The sequence below is a fragment of the Lepeophtheirus salmonis genome, chromosome 4 (genome assembly GCF_016086655.4).
Source record: "Lepeophtheirus salmonis chromosome 4, UVic_Lsal_1.4, whole genome shotgun sequence".
NCBI lineage: Eukaryota > Metazoa > Arthropoda > Copepoda > Siphonostomatoida > Caligidae > Lepeophtheirus > Lepeophtheirus salmonis.
Genome location: NC_052134.2, coordinates 28,446,302 through 28,473,015, shown reverse-complemented (window position 1 = coordinate 28,473,015; position 26,714 = coordinate 28,446,302). Strand labels below are relative to the sequence as shown.

The following is a 26,714-nucleotide window of genomic DNA, read 5'->3' as shown; positions in this document are numbered from 1 at the left end:
AAGAACTATCAAAAACTTGGGTTGAAAAGAGCCTTATGGGAGGTGGAGAGTCCAATTTTGACTCATGCAATAAAATAAACCCAATTCCCAATTCTTTTGAGTTCTTTTGAAGTCTTTATTGACTCTTTTGGCCCCTCTACACCCCTGATACAAACATCCTCAAGTCAAAAAAAAAAAAAATATTTTACCAATAATAGAACCCTAAGAAATATTATCAATTTAACCATTTTCATAATGACATTATTTTTTTTTAAATATTTTAATTTATCATCTCAAATCTTATACCTAACATCATCTATATCCATTTAAAAAAATAATTTGACAAGTAATCTATTATTGGAAAAATGAAATTTCAGAGCTTTAACTCCATCCAGTTCTATGTTTTAAGCTCTAATTGGTGATTAAATTAATCAAAATTGTATTAACTTTATAAGCCCCTTGACTAATACATTTAGATAATATACAGTGAAAGTATGTATTTTTTATAAAAGTGGAAGGGAACATTAATTAGCCTATTAGTGCTGATTGTATATTTAAACACCCTTTAACATAATGGGTAATAAGTTTTTTTTTGTTTTTTTTTTGAACCAGTAAGAATGGTACGCTGGTACATAAAAAAAAAGATGGTAGATTCAACATAGAACTGCCCAATGCAATTTCAGTTTATAATTAATATATATGGGTGGAGTTGACAGATTAGACCAAAATTTGAGCAAGTATATGATTTATTTACGAACTAAAAAGTGGCAGTAGCCTCTTTTCCGTTTTTGTATAGATGTATCAGTCAATCATGCTTATCAACTATACTGTACTGTTTGCAGCCTCTAGAAAAAAGACAATAAATGTTGATTGTCTAGAATTTAGGAGAAAAATAGTGGAAGTATACTATTTAAGATTGAAATCATTAAGGATTAATATCCAAAACAAAACAAAAAGTAAATTTTTATATTTGCTATGACAAAATGGACCAATATATTGTCAAAGGAAATCAGAGGCAATGTGCAAAATGTTTAGGAACAAGTCAATATTTTTGTGAAAAATGCAACGTTGTACTCCATCCTGATTGTTTCATAACATAAAATAACTCAAATAAAGTTATATTTAGGTTAATGTGTACATATTTATCACTATATAAATATAGATATAAAAATAGAAAGAAATTTATTTTGAATTTCTAATTTTGGTTTGAATTTATTTAGAGAAATATAGACAAAAATAAATTGAATTTTCGCATTAATTTTTGTCTATTATTTTTTAGGAAAAGGGAGAAGGAATATACACCCTTATGTGACCAGTGTCAATTTAAACAGACGTAACGAAATCATACCCTTAAGGCCTTAAAACAGTCCAAACTTTCAAAAAACGTAATTTTACATTTAACACTCCAAGATGGATCATATCTTTTTTATTTTTTGATACAAAAATCTTAGTTGGGATTATATGGCTTAAGTTAAAATAATCCTAATATATGAAATAAAGTCCTATTATTTATTTATTTAATCTGAAAGATAAACTCAACATTATCACTTTATATAGAGTAGGGTGGACCGGGAAAAATTGAAACATGCTTTACAAAAATTACTTGGAGATACTTCAAATCTGCAGGCCAAAGTTTTATAAAAAAGACATACATCTATTTACAAATAGTGAAACGAGTTAAAATACAATTATGATAAGTACTTTTTGTGTAATCTTTATTTGAATGCAAATTTCCCGGTTCACACTATAATTAAGTTATGGAAATCACTTTAAGCTCTTGTCGTATACATAGTGTTCACTTTATACACATTCAATGTTGTACGCACACGCCTACAATATTTCATTGATATGTCTACATTGTTATTTCTTCGATCAATACATGTTTATGATATACACCATGGATCACTATAAAAAAAGCTACCTGTGGCTCGTTTTCATATATACAACAATTTATTTATTCTTATTTACAGACCAAAATTGATTTGAGGATTAATAATAGAGTAATTATTGATTTTATTCTTTGCTAAATATTATAGTGCAGAGTGGGTTTTGTGCTTATTTATTTCATTTCATAGCTACTTGTAGTCAACATTATAAAATAAAATGATAGCTTAACTTTTCTCTGCCATAAGAATTTTCAAACTATCAGGATTACCGTGTTTTTGTTTTCTTTAAATTTAAAATAGCAGGTTAAAATCAGGCTGCGGTGTCGAAATGATTTGTCAGAAAATTTATACCGACTCCGGCTTAAGGAAATATTATAATTTATGTAAATAAAACTTATTTATAATCTAAGGCTATTGAGTATTTGTTAAGTTATTTTCTATATGGTTATAAATCATTGGTATTAAAATACATTAATTTATGAAACTGTTTAAGTCAAATAATTTATAAGTTTACTTCATAAATTACTAATCTGCACTATAGTCGATACAATCATAATTCCCAAATACTACTAAAGTCTAAATTATATTATTAAGTAGAGGATAGCGACTAGCTGTGATATTTCATTAATTTCATGTGTGAATAGTCAATGGCATCAAAGAAAAGTGTAACATTGCAGTTACATGTTGTTGGTATTGCCGTTCCTTGGTTACGAGTAAATAAATTAACCAAAACTTATGAGTGTATTAATAATAGATAGATTTTGATGAATTTCATTTCTTGTTCATCTAGTTATATATATATCTTACATTCTAAATATTTTCTTTATATAAAGCACAAAAATTTACTAAATATAACTAATAACTAGATATTAGTCATAAATTAAACGTCTATTAAAAATGTATTGACTGAAATAACTCAATAGTACTTATATTGGCTATAAAACAAATGATTCAAAAAATATATGTTGGAGTCAGAGTGAGTGACATGAAAAAGACTTGAGTTGGAGACGGGCTTTTTATGTAAAAAATCGGAAGAGCAGATTAAATTTTTTTACTACAGTATCTGTTAATTTATCTGTATGAAAATAAATTTTCATACAAATTTTTCCAATTATTTTCCAAATTGTTTGGATTAATATGACATTCTTTGGGTTCTGTTGATATTTTTCACAACTATAGATTTATTGATATTTCATTTGCTATTAAAAATTGGTCATTAGATTCAATTCTTGCTAAAAAGAGATTAAATATGATTAAAATTTATTTTTAGTGAAATATACATCATACCAGATTTGAATAAGCTATATTTAGTAATGTTTTTACTTCGTGATAACGTTATTGTATCTTATAAAGAGCCTTCGTATCTCTTATAATTAATTTATGCTGTTTACTTTCCTCGATATATATTATAAGTAAGTATTTTCCTATCGTGTGCTTATTTTTCTGTATGGTATAATTAAGAATAACATTGTATTACTGGCTGTTCCACAGACATGCAGTATATTATCATGATTTTATACATAGAATTAAACAAAGAATATAATGAAAATATTAATTAGGTACTTGACATTTAAAAAATATTTATATTGTAAGATGATTTTTGCATTAAATATTTACATCAATGTTTCTTCAGTACTCTTTTATCATTGAAAACAAAAGCATTTTAGAAATAATGTAAGCTTCTGTTTATTTATGTGTTTTTAAATAAGAATTTTATTTGAAATTTAATGTTCCATTTAACAAATATATATTTTATTATTTAATTTGTCAAAGAAACGTCAAGAAGTAACATAGTATTAACAATTGTAATTGCAATCCTTTGTAATATATATTTTTCTTAAATAAAAAAAGATGAATAATATTTGTAATGAATATTTTAAAAATAGGAAACAACTAAAATAGAAAGTAGACTCTAAACATAGCATTTTTTACTGATCTAGATTTGAAGACATTATATACATTTTCTTCCTTAACATGTCATTTTATGAATAAGTCCCATGTTATCACTTAAACAGATGCATTTGCAGGGTAATCTGCAATCCGACAGTAGTAAATCCGGGCATTATAAATTGGATTTTAAAGTATATACGAAAATTTGATATGTTGAGGTTTTTAATAACCACGATATATTGGCCGTCAACATCAAACTCTTGATAACCTTTAAAAACACAACATTAGTTTTTAAATCCAAGATCCATCCCAATAGACTTGAAATCAGTAACTCCTTTTTAGAAAATATAACAAGGATATATTTATCCCTTAAAAGCAAAAATCATTGCTTCAAATAAAGTTGAAGAAGCTCCAAATGTACATCAAGGACGCTGGAATTAACGTGGAATGTATGAACTCAATGTGTAGTTTTTTTTTTCTTTGGCAAGATAGTATTATCCTCTACATAATGAAATGTAATTTCATTTATAAGGCTTGGGCAAGTCATCTTTTTTTATACTCAACATTATAATAAATCAATTTTTATAGAATTGTTGACATCCCTTTACATACTATATGTTATAAAGCAATACAGAAACTAAAAACCAAATCAAACATCAATGCAGAAAAAAATGTACAAATAAATTAATAGCAACATGGAATTTTAAAAAGAGAATATCTTATTAATATGAAATTTATAAAATTAATATTAAACTCTAATTAATTAAGCCACGACCTGCATCATAACGTTTTATCTAATTTGATTATTATTAAAATATGATAGAAAAACACAAATTTTATACATATCTTGCCAAACATAAATGGAGAATAAATTTTATTTTAATGCATTTAATGATAATATAAAAGTTAATCCATAAATTTACTCATGTTTTATGAAGAATTTATGCCCATCAATTATATTTTTAGTGTGACGTAAAGCTTTTAAAAGATATTTCCATTTTCATTCAATTTATGCAATAACATGTTCCATAAATATCAAGGCCTCCCACCCTAAAATAAAATATATCTTTCCAAAAAAAAAAGGGTCTGACTTTTAAGAAATATTTTATGTGTCCAATATCTGACTTATCTAGTGCGTGTAAAATGCGCCGTATCGTCTCTACATTTCATGATAAAAAGGTCAGAAATTTCAGATGACGACTTTTCTGCATGAATGAAAAATTCACACAATCTTTTCTGCAAGGATTGAAGAGAAAATAGGATCTCCATTTTAGGAATGGGTATATGTACACTTTAACTAAAACAAAAAAGACGGAATTATTTTTAATGATAACAAACGCACATGGGCTTAGGTACATCAGACTAAAGTGAATGACAATTTACAGCATTGCCCTGTTGTTTTATCATTATGTATAAATATTACGAATCATTAGTTGTTGTTTTTTAAGGTGGATGATGTATCAACATTTATAAAAGAAAGATTTCTTAATTATTTTTCAAGATATTTTCAACTTTTAGGATTCATATATACCAATATAGTTATCTATTTTATTGTAATAATTAATATAATGACGTTTGTTTTACTTTATAATGATGAAATACTAATAATATATTATTACCTAAGCTCACCGTTCCATAGAACGAACTATCCATTTTTTTAACTACATTAAATTTAAGAAAATTGTAATAAACTGTTAAAAGCAGAACAAATAAATAACTTTTATCATATAGTTTTCAAAATCGTTTAAGTGTATTTGTATGTACTTAAGCAGTTATACAAATATATAAATGCATGTTTTTTGTACTAATATCCAACGACCCGTTTTAAATTTGGAGATTTAGTTTATACCCATAAAGATACATTGAGATTTTATTTGTCCTTCAAAACATGTAAAGATGTGCCATGACAAGATACGTGATAAATACATCACGCTAAATATTTGTAATTTGAATAGATAAAATATACAATGGCTAAAGTTGTCGACAAGAAATATTCTGGCGTATGGAAAAAATGCCTCTAAATAATTCTAAAAACAATATGAATAAAATACAGGAGGCAATATAAACAAGACATTGATAACTTTAAACTCTTAAAGAAATAACTTCTATTTAAGTGTTTAGTTATCATCAAATATGAAAATAATACTGTAATAACAGAGAGCCAGGTCAATTTGAGCACAAGTCATGGAAAAACACCTAGTGATGGAGTTATCGGAGCTATCATATCCTATATAATGATAAATGTGTTGCGGATCAATTGTGAAGAAATATGCAGAAGCCAGGATGAAAATGCAAAGACATAGGTTATAGAAACTTTCCATATTTATAGCCAATCTTTCGTAGCAAAAGACGTACATAAAAATGAATGATGAGAGATTCCTGTTATGTCATCTCGACAGAAGTAAGAAATTAAAATTGGGAAAGTATTTGATCTATAAAAGGTCGGTAAAGACTAGGTTATTCTACCAATATTTTCATAGTTCTAACAATTCCATCACAAGGTGATTTACTGTGACTTGTGGCGGCTAAGATTGACAAGGAAAAACTAACACCGAAGTCATCAAAACGATGTTAAAGGTTAATTTTTTTTCTTATACTTACCTACACCACCATAAGAAAAGTAATGTTCTTAATACAAGGTTTTCTAGGATTAAGAAGCATTTAAGGAGCTTTAAACCTAACTTTAATATCCCGCCTATGATAAAAAACCAAGACGAATTTTCGCACAATGATACACCTTCATATGAAAATCATGTTGCCAAAGTTTAAGTTTTATAAGAATTGGGTGTTTTTTTATTATTGATGAAGTACATGTAGGTGTACTGCAGATTTTTTTTAAATCAAAGTTGAGGTTATAAAAAATTTAAATGTAATACTTTTGACTTCATTTTTGGTGAATAGAAACTTCAAAATAATTAATTACCAAATTTAAAGAGGTATGTTATTTTTGGATCAATCTAACATCTGTGTGATGATATCTATAAATTCTATGAAATGTTTAAGCTATATTTAGATGCCCTGATCAACAAAGATTCTGGCCTCAAGCTTCTTGGTGCAGTGCATAATGCCCACTGGATGTTTGAAATTGTAGTTTTCATTCAAAATTGTAATTTTACTACACAATAACTTATTTTTATCACCTAAAATAATTTATGCCAAATAGCAAAGTGAGAAGTTACATGTCTTTGTCAATTTTGAATGTTTTATTTACAGGTAAGGGTGGAATACATTTATCTCAGTTGTGGATACTACTTGGAATGATTTGTGTCTACACAAGAAATATGTTAGATAATACGGTAATCTATCCAACTGCGTCTAAGAGTGACATATCTGTTCTATCTTGTAATCGGTATTATTTAACCGCATAAAATAGTACAACTTACGCTCATCATTGATTTGGCTACATAAAGTGAGTTGCAAAAATAGGTTAAGAGGCTCATAGTAAAGAAATATAACTTTAATAACAGACAAGACCTACATACATATCGTTTTGATACGGGTTTTGGGAAACCACTTTTTCTAATTGACACAACACAGATTCTGACACTTGCAGATTTAGGTTCATGCGACTCCGAGATCATCCTTACACTGCTGGGATTAAAGACCAATTTTATGACCAAAAAAGTAAGAGAGGGGATAATTTTGTCGCCTTATATGTCTTTCAAATCAAAGATCAATTCCAATCACGTCGTTAATGACTGTGCAGAAAGAATCGTAAAACTAAGCTCCAGCTTTACTGCTGTTGCTAAATTATAAAAAAAAATTCAGAATGCTTTAAAAGTAGTAGAAACAGATTGTATTACGCAAGTGAAAGTTAATGCAATAGTGAGTAAACATGAGTAGTTGTGAAGATTATCAATTTGTAGATTATTTATTTCTGTTGATTTGTTTATTTCGGACTTTGGTCATCAAAAACGAAATTCAAGTTTTTTTTAATTAACCTCATAAATAAATATTTTTATTTTATATATTGTGAAGGAAACTATAAACGGAAAATATATTTCTTAGGATTTAAATTACTTTTGTACCATTTATTTAGTTTATAAACATAAATTTTGTAATGTTTCCATTTTATATAATTGATGTGGGCCCGGTAAATGTTAATCAAAAGTTATAAACTTTTTATACAATTATTTTTTATGTAGTGAAACATTTTTGCTATACCGCTTTAACAAAATAGAACATTTATAATCAGGGGGAGGGGATTAATTTACCCTAGTACCTATAAGTTTTCAATCCTACTCAAATAGTGCAATTTATTTCACTTGCCTCCCTTAAGACATTATAGCAATATTTCTAGATTAGTAACCATGTATTTCTTACTTATTAAAATTAAAACAACATATTTTCGAGAAATTGAAAATTAACAATAATAATATTAAATACGTAATTCTAGAAAAAAACAAAAAAAATGTTTAGCTCTGCTTGCCATAGTACTATAACATAGTATTTTCATTTCAAAATTCTTAATATGGGCCCTTTAAAACTTATTCGAATTCGAAAATATTCAAGTGGGATGTTTTTATTATAAAGGTGCCTATGTTGTTTGTAGAATTGAAATATGATTTGTCTGTATTAAATTTTCTTAGAGCGCTTGTAGATAAAGCGTCATGAGAGGTAAGCTGCTTTCCTCTATTACATGTCTTTTGCTTTGTGTTATTTGTTTATAGCAGTAAAATCATATTTTATTCAACTCTACCTATTAAGATACCCTTAAGTTATTTGTAAAAGTTAAGACCATCTCTGATAGCTCACTTAATTCAAGAATAATATTTTTCTTGACGTGTATTAACGCCTATTATAAAATATGTTATGTATCATGTTCTACTGGGTCCAAATTATAATTCTTTAATTATTATTTTCATTTATTTCTTGTTATTAATCTGTTACTTTATGAAAATTACAAGAGAAGATTGGGATTACATTGTAGGTGTATTTGATATTCTTCAAAAATGGCAGAAAATGATTTTTTTATTTTCAAAGGGGTACAATCGTGACATTTTACAAAGAAGACAATTATAATCGCAAAACTGCAGTAAAAATGTGAATAGCAAAACAGATGTTCACTCTGCCATCACAAAATTTGATATTTATAAGGACAAAAAGAGAACAGACTGCCCAAAGAAAACGTCCGCGAAAGATGACACCATGATGAAGTTGACTGATATCTCACTCGTTCATACAAAAATTAGTCTAATTTGATCCGAAGAAGGGAGCAAAGTAAGTGTCAGTACTATTTTACGTTGTTTGACTAAACCGCTCTTATTTTGTTAATCATCTAAAATACTCTTCTGCTAAAAAATATGAAATTATTCAAGACTGTCTTAAACTTTTGTTAATGACTATAAATAAAAATGAATATTATTTTTTTTTTTTTTACTTTTTACATCATTACGGAAAATGTGCCAAGACTTTTTGTATAATTAATGGCTCTTTAGTAGTAAGTCAATAAAGCAACATTACTGTAAATATAATGATATATATATTTTCTTTGTTAATAATACAGACAAACACTGAAAAAAATGCGTTTTTAAATAATATTTGCTTACATAATATAATTTTTAATAAAAGAATGAGTTAGTATTACTTTTTTTCTTAACTATACATTAATGGTGGAAAATAGGAAAAAATTAATATTGATATCACAAAAGTAAGTCAAACGGAAAATAATATTTTTAATCAATTTATATTTTAAATAAAAAAAAATATTTATTTAATTAATAGGTTTTTATATTAAAAAAAACAAAACTCAAATTTAAACAAAGCTACTGTTTTGGGTGATTTTTTTAATATTTTTTTAATGTTCAGAAATGTGTAAAAGTGAAAATGTTTTAATTTTTTTTTGTATAGAAATATGGTTCTTAATGTTAATTTTGTGATTTACAATTATGCTTTAAATTATATTATAATGAAATAGTTTATTTTAGTGAGAGTTTTTTATGAAAAAAAAGATATATATTTGGTTAATGCCAGAAAAAAGTGCAGTTTCATTGACGAATAAAACATTAATTAAAAAAATAATAATAATAAATGTTTTGTGTAAAGTTGAAACTTTTATAAGCAATTTGTAAACGGTACAAGTTGCAAGCAAAAAAAATTACTAATTTCAAATGAAAGTTTTAGTTTTTGAAAAAAGATAGTACAATAATTTAATATTCCATAACTCATGGGCTGATAAATCCTGGTTTTTAAACAAAGGTGGGTCTTTTTTTGTAAAAAAAACCACATGATTTTCAGTTAGTACCACCATTCAATAGACTGTTTTACAAATTGTTCTTCAGTATTTCTTTGAGTTATTGGGCTAAGTGTTACGCTACTTTTTTATTCCTAAACAATGCATCAAAAATATTTGTTTGTTTTAATTTTTACTTCTTTACTTTTTTTACTTCTTGTTGAAAAAAAAAAATTACTGTTCAAGCCAAAAATTGGCTTAAAAAGTGTTATTTGGTCTCTGCTCTAAAAAACAATTTAAAAAATAATAATTATAATGTTTAAAAAAGTCTTCACAAAAAAAAAAGGGTTTTCCTTGTTAAGCCTAGGAATTATCAGCCCATGTGTTAGATGATCGATATATGAGTAGTCTCATTTTTTTCTATTTGGATTTTTAAAAATATAAGAATTATTTGGGGTTCTTGGTAATTTTGCTGCCAACAAATTTCATGTATTTTAATATTATCAGTGCAAACTCTATTGTTGTATCGTGATCATATTAAATATATAGCAAGGAGAAGAAGAAAAAAGTTAAATAATTTATATATTTCAGTTTTCATGTTAACCATTGATTAATGAATTTTATAGTGAGCCTTCTTTTTCTTTGATTTTGAATTGTATACATTCAGTCAATCCATCATTTTTTGGGATTTGAAATATTATCTCAAAATGGCAAGGTGCTAAACATAACACGTGATATTGATATTTTACAATCACAACAATACAAACATAATACTTTTATAATTAAATAAAGTTCATAGCAGTAACCAAACAGGAATCTCTCATTAGATTATTTTTCACTACTACAAATGGTGTGATTGGAGCTTCTACTTCTCCAAGTAGTATTATAGCTCATTAGATTATTTTTTAATAATTATTTCATTATTATAGTCACTTTTTTCTTATTCTTCTATTTCTATTATTAATGTATTTGAGATACTAATGTAAAGTTCGAACAAACAAGTTTCAAAAATAAAATGGCGTTGAATATTTCATGTGCACAATCTATTTGAGGCAAAATTACCGGCGGTAGTAGTGTTTGTATCAAAATTACCGGTCACAGATAAATAATATTAATATAATTTTGATAAACCAAAATGAAATGATAGTATCGATTTATAGTTGGTAATAAAATTGACCAACTTTGTTATAAAGTAATTCATTTTAAGTATAATTAATTCTAACATGTACAATTTTAATATACAAGCTTTTAAATACATCACAACTTGTACACAACTTACACAGTATTAAACGCATCCATCAAACCAAAAGAAATTAACAATAACCATGAAACAAAAAATTGAGTTTTTATAAAAATATGTATAGGTATAATGCTGATTAGGAGTCGGTTAACATTTTTTAGTATTTGTTTCATTCCATAACAAATTGCTCACTTTAGAATTTGATAAAATTTAATCTACTTTCATGTACATTCTTACTTAAACCTCCATTGTTTTCATTTTTTTGGGTTCAATTAGGTGATTGGTTCCTGAGATGTAGATCCTATAATTTTTTCAATTGTTAGAAAAACAGTGGCACGCACTAAATTTGTAAAAGTTATGCCTTTTAAAACTATAGTTCAATTTCAACGGACAAACTATTTTTGAAAAGTAAAAGTGTTTTAAAGAGTGTGATCTTGAACTTGTTTTGACATTATATCGTTTAATGACCATGATCTTTGACCATGTGGATCAAATTTATATGCTACAAATGACATTTAAAGTTTGTAAGGAAAAATCTACATGTATAATAAATTTATTAATTTCAAAGTTCTTTTGGTAAACATGTATTTGTGATTTGTTGTGGAATAACCTTTTTACTATTTTAAATGATAATCAATTTAGTCAAATACGAAAAAAGAAAAAAAAGGAAGAAATGAGTATTTCAAAACTTATTTAATTTGATACTGACTCCAGTTGGTTTTTCTCTCCTTCATTGTACTCCATATAATCCCAACAATACATGTGATGTCACGTTCGAAGAAGTTGAGAATTGATCAAAATATATACATTTAAATAAATATACTTTTTTCCCCCAAGGACACTGAAGTACAAAGTCACTTTTTTTAAATTATTTATAATGTATCTTGAGTGTCCATTCCAACTCTTTATTTATTTTATCCGATGTATGTATACAACAGTGCTGCTAATAGTAAAACTGGAATAGGTAAACAGTTTACATTGACTCTCGAAGATTGATTTAGTTGAAGCTCAGCCCTGGATTCACCTGTAATTAAAAACTCATTGTAAATCTGATTGCATGTGTGTAAAATAAGTACATATCTTTTTTATCAATTGATTTTTTTGGAAAATTTATGTGTCTTTGAAAAAAATAATGTATATGGAGTGAGCCAAGGCAATCTTGATCTAAAAAAAAGGAAAATACTTATTGCTTACATACACAAAGTCGTATATTTCCATCAAAAATAAACATTTTTTTCAAAGTCGATACTCAAAAATATTCATTATTCTTTAAAAGCTTTATTTAATTTGTAGGACATTTATTAACTACAATATAATTTATTTGTTGACAGTTGTGTGACCGGTGATTTTTCTATTTTCTTTCAATAACTTAACATTCTAAGGTTTTAAATGTTAAGCTATTTATTACAAAAATGCAGAGCCTGCATCCAGTTCAAATTAGTATCCGACTATTCCAGCTTAGTGGCACATAGAAGTTCCTAATACTCATAGAGTTATGTTTTTAATAACGTCCCATCACTTTTTTTTTTTTTTAAATTAGTTCTAATACTGACAGTCCTATGGAACTATTTTGTTAAAAACATGTCCAAGGACTGTTACGACCAGTCCTCATACCGGACTGCACCGGAAAAATAAGGACCAACACAACAGTAATAAAAATAAGTGTTGTGTTGGTTCTTATTTAGGATGGAAGACTGCAGTCCAGCTTCGTTAATTCCTATATGTTACTTCTAAAAACTTATAAAGATCTGTCTCTGAGAAAATCACTTATATGTTTATTTTTTCTTTTTCAATCAGTTCTAGTACTGACAGTCCTAAGGACTAATAGGATCGGTATAAAAACGGAACTTGACCAAATAACTAAAGAATGAAATAATGCTTCTATAGACTATATGAATAACTTGTCAAGAAAAAAGGGCAAGGCAAAAATAATGTGAAAATTGACAAATTTGGAAAATTCTTTTATTATGATATAAAACGTATCAACAATTATAAAAAATAAATAAAAAGCACGACAGAGATTTGAATGAAAGAGACAAAATCATATTTCAGTTATTAATTATTTTCGACAAGAGGGATTACTCATTTTATAAATCACTTCTTTATTCACAAACAAGCATAAAATTAGCCAAAACAGTTATTTTCTCTCTGTTATAATCCAAGAAATGTGCCTTTTTCAGTATTTTGACTCTTCACAGTCAACTGCATCTTTTGTCTCAGGAAGTGCATATCAATGCTTTTGCCAGATATTATGTTTATTCAATTTCAGTCATCTATCATGTCTCATTTTAATTGATAACAGGGAATTGTTATGATGAGTACTTCTATGCACCACTTGATGAAGCAGGACTTAGGTATTAAAGTATTCCTCAGGGTATGAAGCCTTTGGATCGAATAAAGAGTATGACAAGGTGCAAAATCCTCATCAAGAAGCTATAATACTCTTGGCTTCCCAAGAGCCCTGACTGATCCCCCTGGACTTGTTATTTTTGGGCACCTTGTGGGTAAAATTTAGGGATGCTGATACACTTTCAAGGAAGAGCTGAAAGCTACCATCATCACTACTTGACTCAACATAGAGCAGAGCTTAGTAATTATCTGCTGTGCAAAGTTCTGCACCAGGGTGGTAATGTTCATATTGCCAATAGGAGACTTCAGTGATTGAGTTTGTTAATCAAGTGTCCCTTAATTTTATTTATGAGTCAAATTTGATTATATTATTTTCATTAAAACAAGTTTTGTATTTGTATTTTTACATTTAGTCGGAGGAGTCTTTATCAGCTTAGATGAATTGTTCCATTTTCTCTAACCTTATAATATATATCCTTTTTATCCCCTACCATTTCTATTGCTACAATTTTTTCATTGCGACTTTTTCCTGAGATCATATTAATATTACTGCCCCACAATAGTTATACAGGGATATGCGTATGCGTGTATGTAATCAGGAATTACACAAGTTGTTCTTTCATCCCTAACTTTAATCTAATAAAGGTCAAAATATTATAGTTTTTCTTGTTATGCTTTTTTTTTCCTTTATTTATTTATGTATGTTAAAAAAAGGGCAACTTTGTTACAGTTTTATATATACAATATACATACTATATTATTTGGTCCTCCACTCCTTCTCATTTCTTCATTCCCTTGCCTGCTTGTAACTTGCTGAAGACATGTTGTTTTTAAAATTTATATTTACTATTAGTTTTTATTTTTTTTTGAGCATAAACATACACAAAACATGTTGTGTGACCAAAAATAGAGAAAACACTATTATTGTTAGTGCTCTTTCCAATATACATACATATATATATATATATATATATATCAACACATGTTTGGAGCAATATTTATTTTATTTTTGAGAATTACAAAAAAAAAAAAAAAAAAAAAAAAAAAAAAAAAATTGCATTTTATTATTATTATTACACATTAAATTAATTATGGATGCCCTTCTGTTTTTACAAAACTACGACGTTATTTTGATTCAAATGTAATATTACAGAATGGGAACCAACAAATTGAAGTAACTAACCATATTCGGCCATAGTGAATTTTGGGCTACCCAAAAATAAGTTAATTCCTTTCAAGAAGGCTAACGCGATCGGGTTTCCCATACTTAACTCAAAGTTGAACGATAAGAAAAGTTGACTTTAAATGAACAAATACTTATTCTGGCAGTTTCAAGAGCTATGGCTTTAGATTTGAAAATCCAAAAGGACATTGACGTACGACAAAGTAGTGGTTCTTGTAAGGTATTTTCTAGAGAACTTTATAAAGTCACACAAATAGGCCATTTAGCGGTGCCCATTGATATCTTTCTGACTTTTGGGGTATTTTATTATGTTTTTTGTTGTTGGTATCTTTTATAAATCATGTAGACTGATAAGTGATCGAATATTTTATTTTTTATTTACTATGGTTTTTATATATTTATTCATTTTAAACAATACGTTTATAAAACACTGAAAATATTATTATTATGTTCTAATTTTTTTAAAAAAACATAAAAAGAAGAAACGATCACTGCATGCTTCATTAAATTTAGGTATACGACACAAGTATAAAAAAAAGACCGGCAAATCCAGAGATCTGATAAATAAATCATATCATAAAGGAAAGATCTCGAGCTAGTGCAGACAAATAATTATTAATCAACATTTTAAAACATTGTGTATTAAATATCCCATCAATGGGGAAGGGATTTAAGCTTATTATTGCCTTAGAGACGTAATCATGGAACCCGAAAGGTACCTCTTGGTTCTTGTGCTCCACTTTATATATTAAACATTTTATTTTGGAGGTGAGCCACTCAATTTTCCACCTATCCTTTTATATCGTGAGGATGTTATAATGAGCCATTCTAAGGGACTCAATCTATTATTGGTAGAATAAATTATAAAAGTCTCCAATTCTTTTCTGCAAAAATAACCATTTCTCTCCTTAGTATCTTCCCAGGGCTTTTTAGTAAAAATCCAGGAGGTCCTCAGTCTGTACCCCAGCCATTTTTGACGTGTGTCAGTGAATGGGTTCTTAAAAATGACGTTTCGATCTGCATGTTCCATGCCATCGCTAATATCAAGCTGTTCAAACCTTCGTCTTGTGATTGATGAATATATTGTATTATGAATTTAAAAACTTCTCTAGAAAATCACTTAAAAGAACCATGATGATAATACGACAAATGTATAATTGGAGGAGATTATAGAAGTAAAAACATGGGAACACTGATAAGAATATGGAATAAAATGATAGAGTTGAATATAAAAGGGAAATCTTCCATCAAACATCTAAAAAATTATACCAGTAAAAATGGCCTCACTTTATCATTTCCCTTATGACGTATGCAACTTTTTGTTCTTGTCTTTGCAAACTTCACCTTGTACATTCAGTTAAAAGAATGAATTTATGGAAGCTCTGTGGTTAGTTAGAGAGTAAATATTCTACAATAGAAAACAACAAAAGTGTTACTAACAAGGAATCACCTCATTTACACCAAAATATACAGTATAATTTATTCTCCGTCGTCAATATTAATACTTCTTTTCCTCCTATTCTATATATATATATATGCAAATAATACCGAGTGGTTCATTAAAATCTCAACACATTGAATTTTAAAATTTAAGAAGACATAATTTATTAAGTAACAAAATTAATGCAATAAATAGATGCGTATCTGATGTAGCCGCCCTAAGTGGCAATTATGGCTTTTATGCGGCGGTTGAAGAACAAGCACCCACTTAGGATGTAGTCCTTTGACTTAGCGTAGAGGGGGGGGGCGAAAGTGTAAAGAAAAAAATAGTACAAAAGAACTCAAAAAACTAATTCTAAAGAGTCTTGCAACAGCGGATATGGTTGTTTCATTGTTTGTGTCAAATGTGGCCTCTCCACCCACTTTTTTTATAGCTCTCTGGACAGTGTCATTTTCTCGACTAGTACGTAAGCTAGAGAGCTCCGGTTTGTTTTGATTTGTAGCTAATTGCTTATGCTTTAATGAATTAGAATCGAAATATGAATTAATTTCAATCACTAAAACTTATTTAATTATTGAATAAGTTAGTGTTCAGATTTAAATGGTCCACCTGGTACCAATACAGTATAAAGAACAAAAAGGGAATATGATATGTAATGAGCACTGTATAAAATGAATTAAATCGTGCAGGCATTTAGTTCAACTTCTATTGAAAAAGAAAGAGATGGAAGTACTTTATATATAATTAAAGAAATGAATATAACTTTAGAGGAGATTTAACAACTCCCTGACTCATCAAATCATATTAATTTCTAAATTATAATAATCGAAGCTTGCCTTATCATTTTGTGAGTAACGACTACTAATGCAATGAATGCAGGGATCGGAGGGCCGAGATAATTACTTTTGAAATCTCGTAAAGAGAACATCTAATGTGTTCCCTGGGATAGAAATAAGTTATTCAACACGGGGATCCAGTCGGATATATATTGGAATGTAGAAGTCATTCTACACAAATAAGGAACTAACTCGTACTGTTCAGTCGGGGATTATAATTAATTGGTTTGTTTGAACCTAATAAAAGAAGGACACCATCAATGATAGAGCTTCATAGTGAGCACATCTTCCTCCTATGAGGACCCGATATTTTCACAAGTAAAAACATCTTAGATAGACCCATATATATCTGTTCAGCAAATTGAAAAACAATCTTTTGGTAGAATAATTTTGTTTTCAACTTAATTGTCCTAAAGTCACCAGAGCTTCTGACTCGTTTTAACCACGAAAGATTCAGATATACTTTTTATGTTGTGTAGAAGCAATACCCAAGCGAGTTGTTGGAGAATTAATCCTCGGCTTTGAAAAGTATGCTCCTGCATACTCCGATACTAAATCTTCCTTTAATAAATATATATGCTTTTACATAATATCTTTGAAAAAGGCACGTATCTCAGCAGATGGAATGTTTTTGGGAGATTATTGATATCCCAGCCCCACAATTCTTCATATCAATTGAGTAGAGTATTACTGAAATATCTGACACTTTTATGTACAGAAAATAATTTTTTTAAATTCATTTCTTCTCTCAGCATCGGCACTATATTTAGAAACTTCAATACCTACAAGTGAGAAAGACTTAATAAAACATACCTCGCTAAGAACATCATATGTCTTAAGATAGTTGCCACACTTTGATAAATTCCTAGTCTTCTCGATTTTGATGGAGAGATTCGAAATATTTTGGAATTCCTGAATTGTCAGCATATAATAAGCACTTCATTAACTTTTTATTTATATTTGACCTTCAATGCTGGAGATGTAGATATTAATCTCGTTTAATCCATTGATTCAGAAAGAGGGATGGCGATAGGAAATCTCCTTACCAACCTCCACGCTGAACACAAAATTAGAATGAGTACTGGGAATATCAATGCTCGTTGATGAGTTCCTAATGATGGTCCAAATCATGTTAACAAACCTATTAGGCAGTTCGTACATATGTAGCTGTTCAATAACAAACTTGTGTGAGACAGTATCGAATGCCTTTTCGAAAGCAACAAAAACTATAATGTAATTGGATGATTCAGATTATTCTATACCAGGGTTAGGCAACCTTTGAAATATGGAGTGGCAACTTCAACATTTCTTTCAATGAGTGTGCCACTATCAACAATAATGATAAAAATGCATACACAAACAACAGGAATATGTTCTAATTTGAGCGTGCCACTGAATATGCCTCTACGTGCCATAGGTTGCCGACCCCTAGTATTTACCATCTTGTACAGAGTGCGGTATATCCTCTAGTAGCAATGACGCTCAGATCTGATCCAATCTCTTTCTGATCCGTTGATATAATGTATGTGATAATCCGGGAAAATCTACAATTCAATATTTATTTGAGGATTGGAGGAAGTAAATTTTTAAATTTTTTTAAAAATTCAATAAGCAACCCCCCTGATTGGCCAGGGTTTTTAACTTTTTTGTCATAATCTTGGATGACCTTTTTAATTTATTTTTCAGAGATGGGTGAGTCTATTTTTAAAATATATCACGATTTAAATAATTCTTGCAGGATCCCAACTTTGAAAAAACATGGGTTTTTATTTTGTTGGATCTTTCAACAACTTCCACCTCAAACAGAAGTACCATAGTCTAGATAATTTGAAAAAAATCTCAAACCTTCTTCGGATGTTTTCTCTGGATCCTCCGATATTTTGCCTGATGCAAGTTTTATTGAAGTAATTTTTCCTCCAGGAAGCGAATTTTCTAGATGATTCATGGAAGATTTCCCTTTTATATTCAACTTTATCATTTTATTCCATATTTTTATCAGTGTTACCATGTTTTTACTTCTATAATCTCCTCCAATTATACATTTGTCGTATTATCATCATGGTTCTTTTAAGTGGTTTTCTAGAGAAGTTTTTAAATTAATAAACATAGGCCATTTAGTAGTTATTATTTTTATATATCTGACTTTTTGGGTATTTTATTTTATTGTTTGTTGTTAGGGTGTCTTATAAATCATATAGACTGATAAACATATAGAGCATTGCATTTTTTCTTTTTGAGTTTTTTTTTATTGTTTATATATTCTTAAATTTTTAGTGTACTCTTGTAACAAAAGACTGCCTTTATCGTCAAGAGGTTAAAATCTGTTTTTGGTTATGTTGAGGCTATTGTTGCTTATTAAGGAGAACATTTTGTATGAAAAATATGGATAGATATGGTATTTAAACATATCAAAATTTTGCTTTGAGTTTATTTGTGATTCAATAAAAATCATGTTTTGATAATTAATTCATGCTAGGTAAGCTTTGCAATCCAACTCTGTTCATATATGGCGCATTAACATACATTAATATTGAATAAAAATCAAACAAGAAGAAAATCCCCCCAAAAAATATTTACTTAATATATTTGTTACATCCAGCTGGTGTTGTGTTGGTTTTTATTTATTCCGTAGAGTCTGAATCTTTGGCCTGGTGCTATTGGTCCTTGGAACTGGTCTTATCATATCTTTTAAATTATTTTAAACAATCAATGTTATTTAAAGCCATAAGATGTATTATGATATATGTTTTAAAAGCTTTGAACATATCTTTAAATAAATATTCCTTTTTTTTAATAACGAAATATAAAACCAACATTTTAATTTTTTACTAAGTTAAATAGTTTTTCTTATCATATGACGGAATAATTTGAAAAAAATTTATTGACATCACGAGGGATAATTTTCAACCTCATTAAGTGAGATTGGACTGTACAAAGGTGAGATTAACTGGACCGAAATAAGGACTGGCACAACAGATCAATTTATCCATATTTAAGTAAATTATATTTAGGCTTGATCGGTTCGGATTTTAAAGGTATATATGTATTTGATTAAATTTTATGTACCAGAACTTTGGGATCCGGATCCTAACCATAATTAAACGGAATATTTTCTGCAATAGCACAAGTATTTCACCCTAAGTTTGGACCTAAAAATAATAGGACCATCATAAATGATACATTTCTACAGATTACTGATGATGAAACAATGATGTTACTACTTGAATATAATTATTGGATATTATCAGAATTATTTGTCATAATAAAATTAGAATGACATGGTGATGTACTTATTGATGGAGATGTTGCTCCACAGACTAGCAATTATAAATAGGAAGGTTACATTCGATAAAAATACTATCTGTTTTTATAACTAGGATTAAGTATTAAGCAATAGCATTAAGCATCATCTTCTTTTTGTTAAGAATAATTAAAACCTTTACATTCAAAAATGGTGCAGTGGAGCCTGGTTTAGTAGTATAGCTAGGAAGAAAACTTAGTTTTGAATTCTCATCTGTCTTTTCGGTTTGGCTTCCCATCCCTTATTGGAGGACACACTGGGTGTCCCTTGGAAATTGGAACACTTACTTGTCCAATAATAAATTAATCTTAAGAAGTTGAAAATAATTCATATTTGTATTTATTAAAGCTTAAACAATTATTTACAAAGTATAACAACTGTTAGCTTCCTAGCTTAAGTACAAGTCGAGAAAATGGCACTTGAACTTAATCAACGACTTTTCATTCACACACTAATGGCAGTTTGGCGTCTCTAGAACCACTGTCTCAGTCTTCAGCAAGTCCGAACTTTGGAGAAGAAAAAATACTCTGTCATAAAGTCAAAACTGGACCTGAAGGAGGTAAATTAAATAGCCCGTGCTAATCTTCTGAAGTGTATGAGGGCTCATGCAAGAGATCTCGGGGTTTTTGACAAGACCGCTCAGAAAACTATAAAAAAAGTGGTCGGAAAGAGCCTCGTGAGAGTGAAAAGGCCACTTTTGACACAAATAATGAAGAAACCTGTCTCTTATGTAACAACAATGTTTTGAATGAGTTTTTTGAGTTATTTTGAACTCTTTTTTTACTCTTTTATCCCCGCCGCCCCGCACAACCCTTACGCAAGCTCCATCGACAACATTTTTTGGGTATATATCTAGATAAAGGACTACAGTGTCTCTCATCCATTCTTTTTTCACCCCTACATTCATATTATTTATGTTGAAACAGATAAATTGAGACATCATAGTTTTACATAAATTGAATTATTAATGACATAAATATCAAGTGCTAAGAGTTGATTTGTCATAATATGAAGAAGGAAAATGAATTAAAACAATCTGTATATAATGGGCATATTAAGAAAAGTGAAACCAAAACTCAACGAAGTAATCCTGACAATTTAAAGAATGCATTAGATGAGATCAACTACAATCAGCTGTGACAAGGGATGATAGAGAAAAGGAAACAAACAATGACATGTTCAAGAAAAACTCCAATAGCTGTCCCAATTCCACTCTGAGTAAAGAAACAACAACTTACAATTATAACTCTGCAATAAATCCTCAGGACTATGTTCCGTCTTTTATGATCATACATTAAAGTATAGTCAAGTATAAAAATATTAATCTAATTAGGAATAAATGCTTACTACGCAGGAATTAAATAATGATCACAACTGCAAAGGAAAATAAACTAAATTCTTCTGATTTCCAATTCTACAAAAAACGGACACTAAAAAAATCATTGAATTTACATCACTGATAATCATATACCATATATTTCTATAAATATTATAAGTCTCATCCACTCCTTTCTCTATCAATCTGATTCAGATTTATTTTATAAATATTTTTTGAGATTCCGCCTTGTCAAGAAACAACATAAAAAAATTATTTTTCTAAGTCTGTTGGTCTGTTTATTTTATTTCACAGAATAAAAAATAAATTATATTTTTTTCCTAAGACAATTTCTTATAATTTCATTTTATGGCTATTCTACAAATAGAAAAAAAACAAAATAACCAGTAGTTGTGTTTTCCATATTTAAAGTATTTATTTGTAGGTTCATCTTTTGTATTAAATCATTATTATTCATTGAATATTTGTAGAAACAAAATTAAGTTTCATTCTCTTCTCTCTTTACAAATTTATCACCCATATTCATTGTTATTCTATTATGATGCATTATGTAAAAATGTATAAACTTAATGTAAGCATTTTTATTTTATTTTCTATTATTCCAATTGTCTTTTCATCTCTTTCCTTAGAGTCTCTTTATTATTTGATAATTAATATATGTATACTTACTGTCAATCACGTGAACAGTCACAAAATCAGGTTTTGCATAGGATGGTGCACAAGTAAACTTTCCGGTATGGAGCATGTCTGCTTTTTCTATTGTTAAGGTGCTTGTGATTTCCTCCCCTCTAGTTTCAAGGACCTAAAATAAAGAAAAATATACAAAAAAATAATTTTGGAAATGAAAAATTATTTTATTTGTCTTTATTGAAATCTATGTATTGCTTTAATTTAAACCATTGATATTAGATATTGATTATAAAAACTAAATATTTTTCTATAAATACACAAAATAAAATGATATATACATATACAGTTTTTTTCAGAAAAATATAGTTTTCGCTTTGGAATTGAAATGCCAATAGTAAAAAAATTTAAAAAAAAAATTAAACTTTCTATTTGCTGATATTTGAACCTCATTTTTAGTATATTTTAATCTAGAACAATAATACTAACAACCTGGAAGTGTAATGACAATCAATTTTGCTTTAAAAGGGGGGTAGTATAACTCATAAATTACTACACATTCCATCAGTTCAAAATGCCGTTTGTTAACAATATGTCATATTTTAATCAAAAAAACAACTTATGTATTAGTCTAAAGTAATCAAAGCTTCTTTTTTTTTAAAGAGGCATGTGACATCCTATATTTAGGAATTAATTAATATTATAAAAATAATACTTTATTACTTCTAAAAAACATCTTTGTAATTTAAGTATATATTCTGCTATTTAAACCTTTAATGTCTAGATGGTCTACCTTGACGTTAAAGGGTTTGGTCCAGTTTAAAAAAATGCTTCTAAATATAAAACTAGCCGTTCTTTAGTTCTGTTATATGACTGAACATGACTTTGTTATAATTATGCGTATGATTACACTTTGATTATTATTTCACATTTCTTTGTTAGTTGAAACTTTTCCTTGATAGCCTGTTAGTGAATTTTGTATGAATATTTCATCAATCTGTTTTTGAGCAATTAAGCCAAAAAAACCAGGTGAGATTATTAAGTAAAAAAGTATATAGAATCCAGACATATACCAGAAGTGTAAATAAGACTTTCCTATTATATTTCACTCCTATTTTTTTAATAGGACTGTACAGTACCATCCAGGAATTTGATTGGTTATTTGAAACAGTCCTATTAGGCATGTAGACAAAAAAATTATAATTATTCTTCCCATTTTGTGTTTAGGTTTTTCAAACTCTATCACTTTTGGTCCTTTTTACTCAAAAAACGTAAAATCTACGCACATTCAGAGCTTCATTGCAAATATTGCATGCAATAATGACTCAGACTCTGATGGGTTGGATCTTGATTTTCGGGATCCATACTATTTCCTGCCTAGCTAGGAATTTCCTGACGACAAGATTGAAGAGACTGAACCCTAAATAAATCCAAAAAAAAATATGGGCTCAAATGAAAACTGTGGAAGGATGTCCCGACTCAGGAAAATTATAAATAGAAAGAAAAAAAAGAATGGTGATATGTCCGAAATTGATTATTTCAAGAGTTTCATTCCTATTGACGTTCTGGACAAGATCTGTGAACAATCGATTGTTTATTCAGCCCAAATAGATCGAAATAACCCAAGCGTTAAAATGAGATGAACTAGAATAGTGTTTGGGAATAGCTATGCAGATATCTATTCTATTGTGGAACTGAAGCGAGGTCAGAAAAAAAAATTGGGCATACAAATAAGTAATTACGAGTGCAAGACGTGAGGCTAGATGGAATCTGCCTCTCAGAAATAGCTCAAAGAAAGACTTTATGCAAATATCCTGTATATCCAAATATTTTTTAGTCTTCATAAGAAATAGTTTCTTATCATATAAAGATATTGTGATAGGTTATATCCATATAAATATGACCAAGAGATTATTGGTAAAATGTGAGTTTTTTACAGTTTCTATTACAAAATAAATTACTTTTTATTTGTTCTAGTAACATAGTGCATTAAGAGGATTAATTGAGTATAGTCCCTCATGTGGCCAAATGAACCATTATGTCTTGTTTTATTTTTTATGATAACATTTTACTCTGTGGTCCCATTTCATTACTTCTTCCATAATATGGTTATAATCTAAAAGTCACCAAAGCTTAATTTGTCCTTCAACAACAGAAAAAAGTAATAAAAATATAAATCATTTTTAAGGAAAAAATTGGACGTTAAAGGGTTAAATGAAAAAAAATACTTTTTTCATTAAAATAACGACGAAGGGTTTAAAAACTGCCCTTTTACTTTATGTTATGTCATAGTCAGTGATTCATAAAACTTGTTTCGCCTTTTTGTAGAAATATAAAACACAGAAAATTTACTTCTTAAGTTTTAATAATTTCAAGAATGTTGAGCAGTTTAGTTGTCATGACATTTTTTTTGCATCAGCTGCAAGCAGATGTGAAAAGAAGACAATAAACACAAATCCCACTCTGTATGTACCAAGGAATTATAAGTTGGAATTACTTAGATGTACATTCTCAATTCTACTCCTAGTCCTACAAGGGTTTACAAGTATATATTTAATTATTTATTTTTTGGTTTCGACTAGTGGCTAAAAACTACCCCAAGATTGTCGACTCATGATAAAATATAATAATACATTATGATAAATTATTATAATCATTATGATAAATTATAATAAAACAATATGATAAAATCTAATAAAATAATATGGTAAAATGAAATGATATAATGTGATGTGGAATTAAAGTAGATGTGGATTATTTTTTTAAAAGTCCCTTAAATCCGCAAAGTGAAGACGTTCTTCTCATCTCTTCGGGGAGACTGTTCCATATCCATATAGTTCGATTAAAAAAGCTATGTTGGAGGTAATTAGTATTTGCCGATGGCTGAACTAAGTAAAAATCAGAATAAAACTGAGTGTTGTTCACCTTACTACATACTTTGGGTTTGATATTAAAATGAGTCAGTCCATTAATAACTTTTAACATCATAACTACATCCTGAAGTTTCCTCCTCTTTTCAAGCGACAACAACCCGGTTTAGAGGTTGGTTTAGATATAAACAAACTCATAGGATATATCGCGTATACCATCTTAATAAAGCGTTTATGTACATTTTCAAGAGCTCTAATTTACTTTCTATACATTAGATTCCACAACCGAGAAGCGTAGATTATAATAGGCATGACATATTCTTCATAAAGCTTCTTCATCAGCTTTATATTTCTGGTTTTTAAACTCCTTTTAACAAACCCAAGCGCTAGGTTTCCTATTCTAACATTATTGTATATTTGAGTGCTGAATTTCATATTAGAAGATGTTCGACTCCAAGATCTTAAAGCCACCCACACTCTTCTTATCTCCAAGATCAATAGCACCGCCTCGAAAAATCATAAAAGATATTTTCTCAATATTTACAGGAACTTTTCATCGGTTGCTCCACCTCAAAAATTCTCGGAGGTAAAGTTTGGACTCCTCTTCTGATATCTCCAAGCACACCCTCACTATTACTCTCCGTCTTTCATGAACATACAAACGAGTTATTTCTTTATACTGAGATGTTCCCTTCTCAAGAGTTAAATAACAATGATAGCAAGTTTTGAAAATAAAAAAGCCAATGCTGATTGACAAGTAAAAAATCTAATCACGCTTTCAAGGACATATTTTATAAGCTTTAGGTCGAAGTAGTCATTTCTCAGTTCTTCTTTGTACACTTTTTGTTTTGCAAGTTTTACGCACACTTACAGATCTAATGTATTATATAATTTACATATTTAAGCAAGAGAACTGCTTAAATTTAAACTATAATACAAGGTAAAAGTAGGATAAATAATTTCTTTTAAATTTTTTGGGGAAATAGCTAAAGGGATAAACTTTAGTCAGAATTATGATATATTCATTGAATAAATTACTTGTAAGACAATGCAAATGATTTGAATTGATCTTTTATGTATTACATCCGGATATTTTGATGTATTGTACACCCAGAGTTCCATTATATTCATATCTAACATCCGTTTATGTCAATAAAATATTCTTGATGGTCAGGGTCATCCCTTTTAGAAGAGGTTATCATGCCTTATCCAATTAATTTCATCTCCTTTTATTTAAATATAAGGAATTGTGTTTAATATCCTTTAACATCAAAAATCTGTTACTTTATCATTTTTGGCTCAAATACATATGAGTCGTTTTTGATCTCTTATGAACTCACTGTATACTTATACAAGAATTGAGAAGCTTTTTTAAAATAATGTAGTTAATGGAATAAAATAGAGCGTGAAGAAAAACAATAGTTTATTGAAATTCTTAAAGCCAGCTCCTTCAAAAGTCTACTGAAGACCGTTTCCTATTCTTAAAAAACACGTCATTGATTTGACGCCTTATGTGTCATTTATTTGCATGGAAAACAAAGAACTGAATTCTCAATCTAATTATAAGGCTGAATTATTAATATAGTACAAGACACATCAAGCCA

General features: G+C 28.6%; 1 protein-coding gene across 1 annotated transcript in view; it reads right to left on the bottom strand.

The window, feature by feature from the left end:
* Positions 1–9,626: 9,626 nt before the first annotated feature.
* The window catches only part of LOC121116719 (zwei Ig domain protein zig-8), a 232,638-nt gene continuing 215,550 nt past the window's right edge, over positions 9,627–26,714 (bottom strand). Inside the window, exons 6-7 of the mRNA XM_040711017.2 lie at positions 22,283–22,415; positions 9,627–12,191 (exon numbers count right to left, since the gene is read on the bottom strand). Of these exons, the coding sequence (XP_040566951.1) occupies positions 12,082–12,191; positions 22,283–22,415 (243 nt within the window). The 3' untranslated portion in view covers positions 9,627–12,081. The remainder of the gene's footprint in view (positions 12,192–22,282; positions 22,416–26,714) is intronic.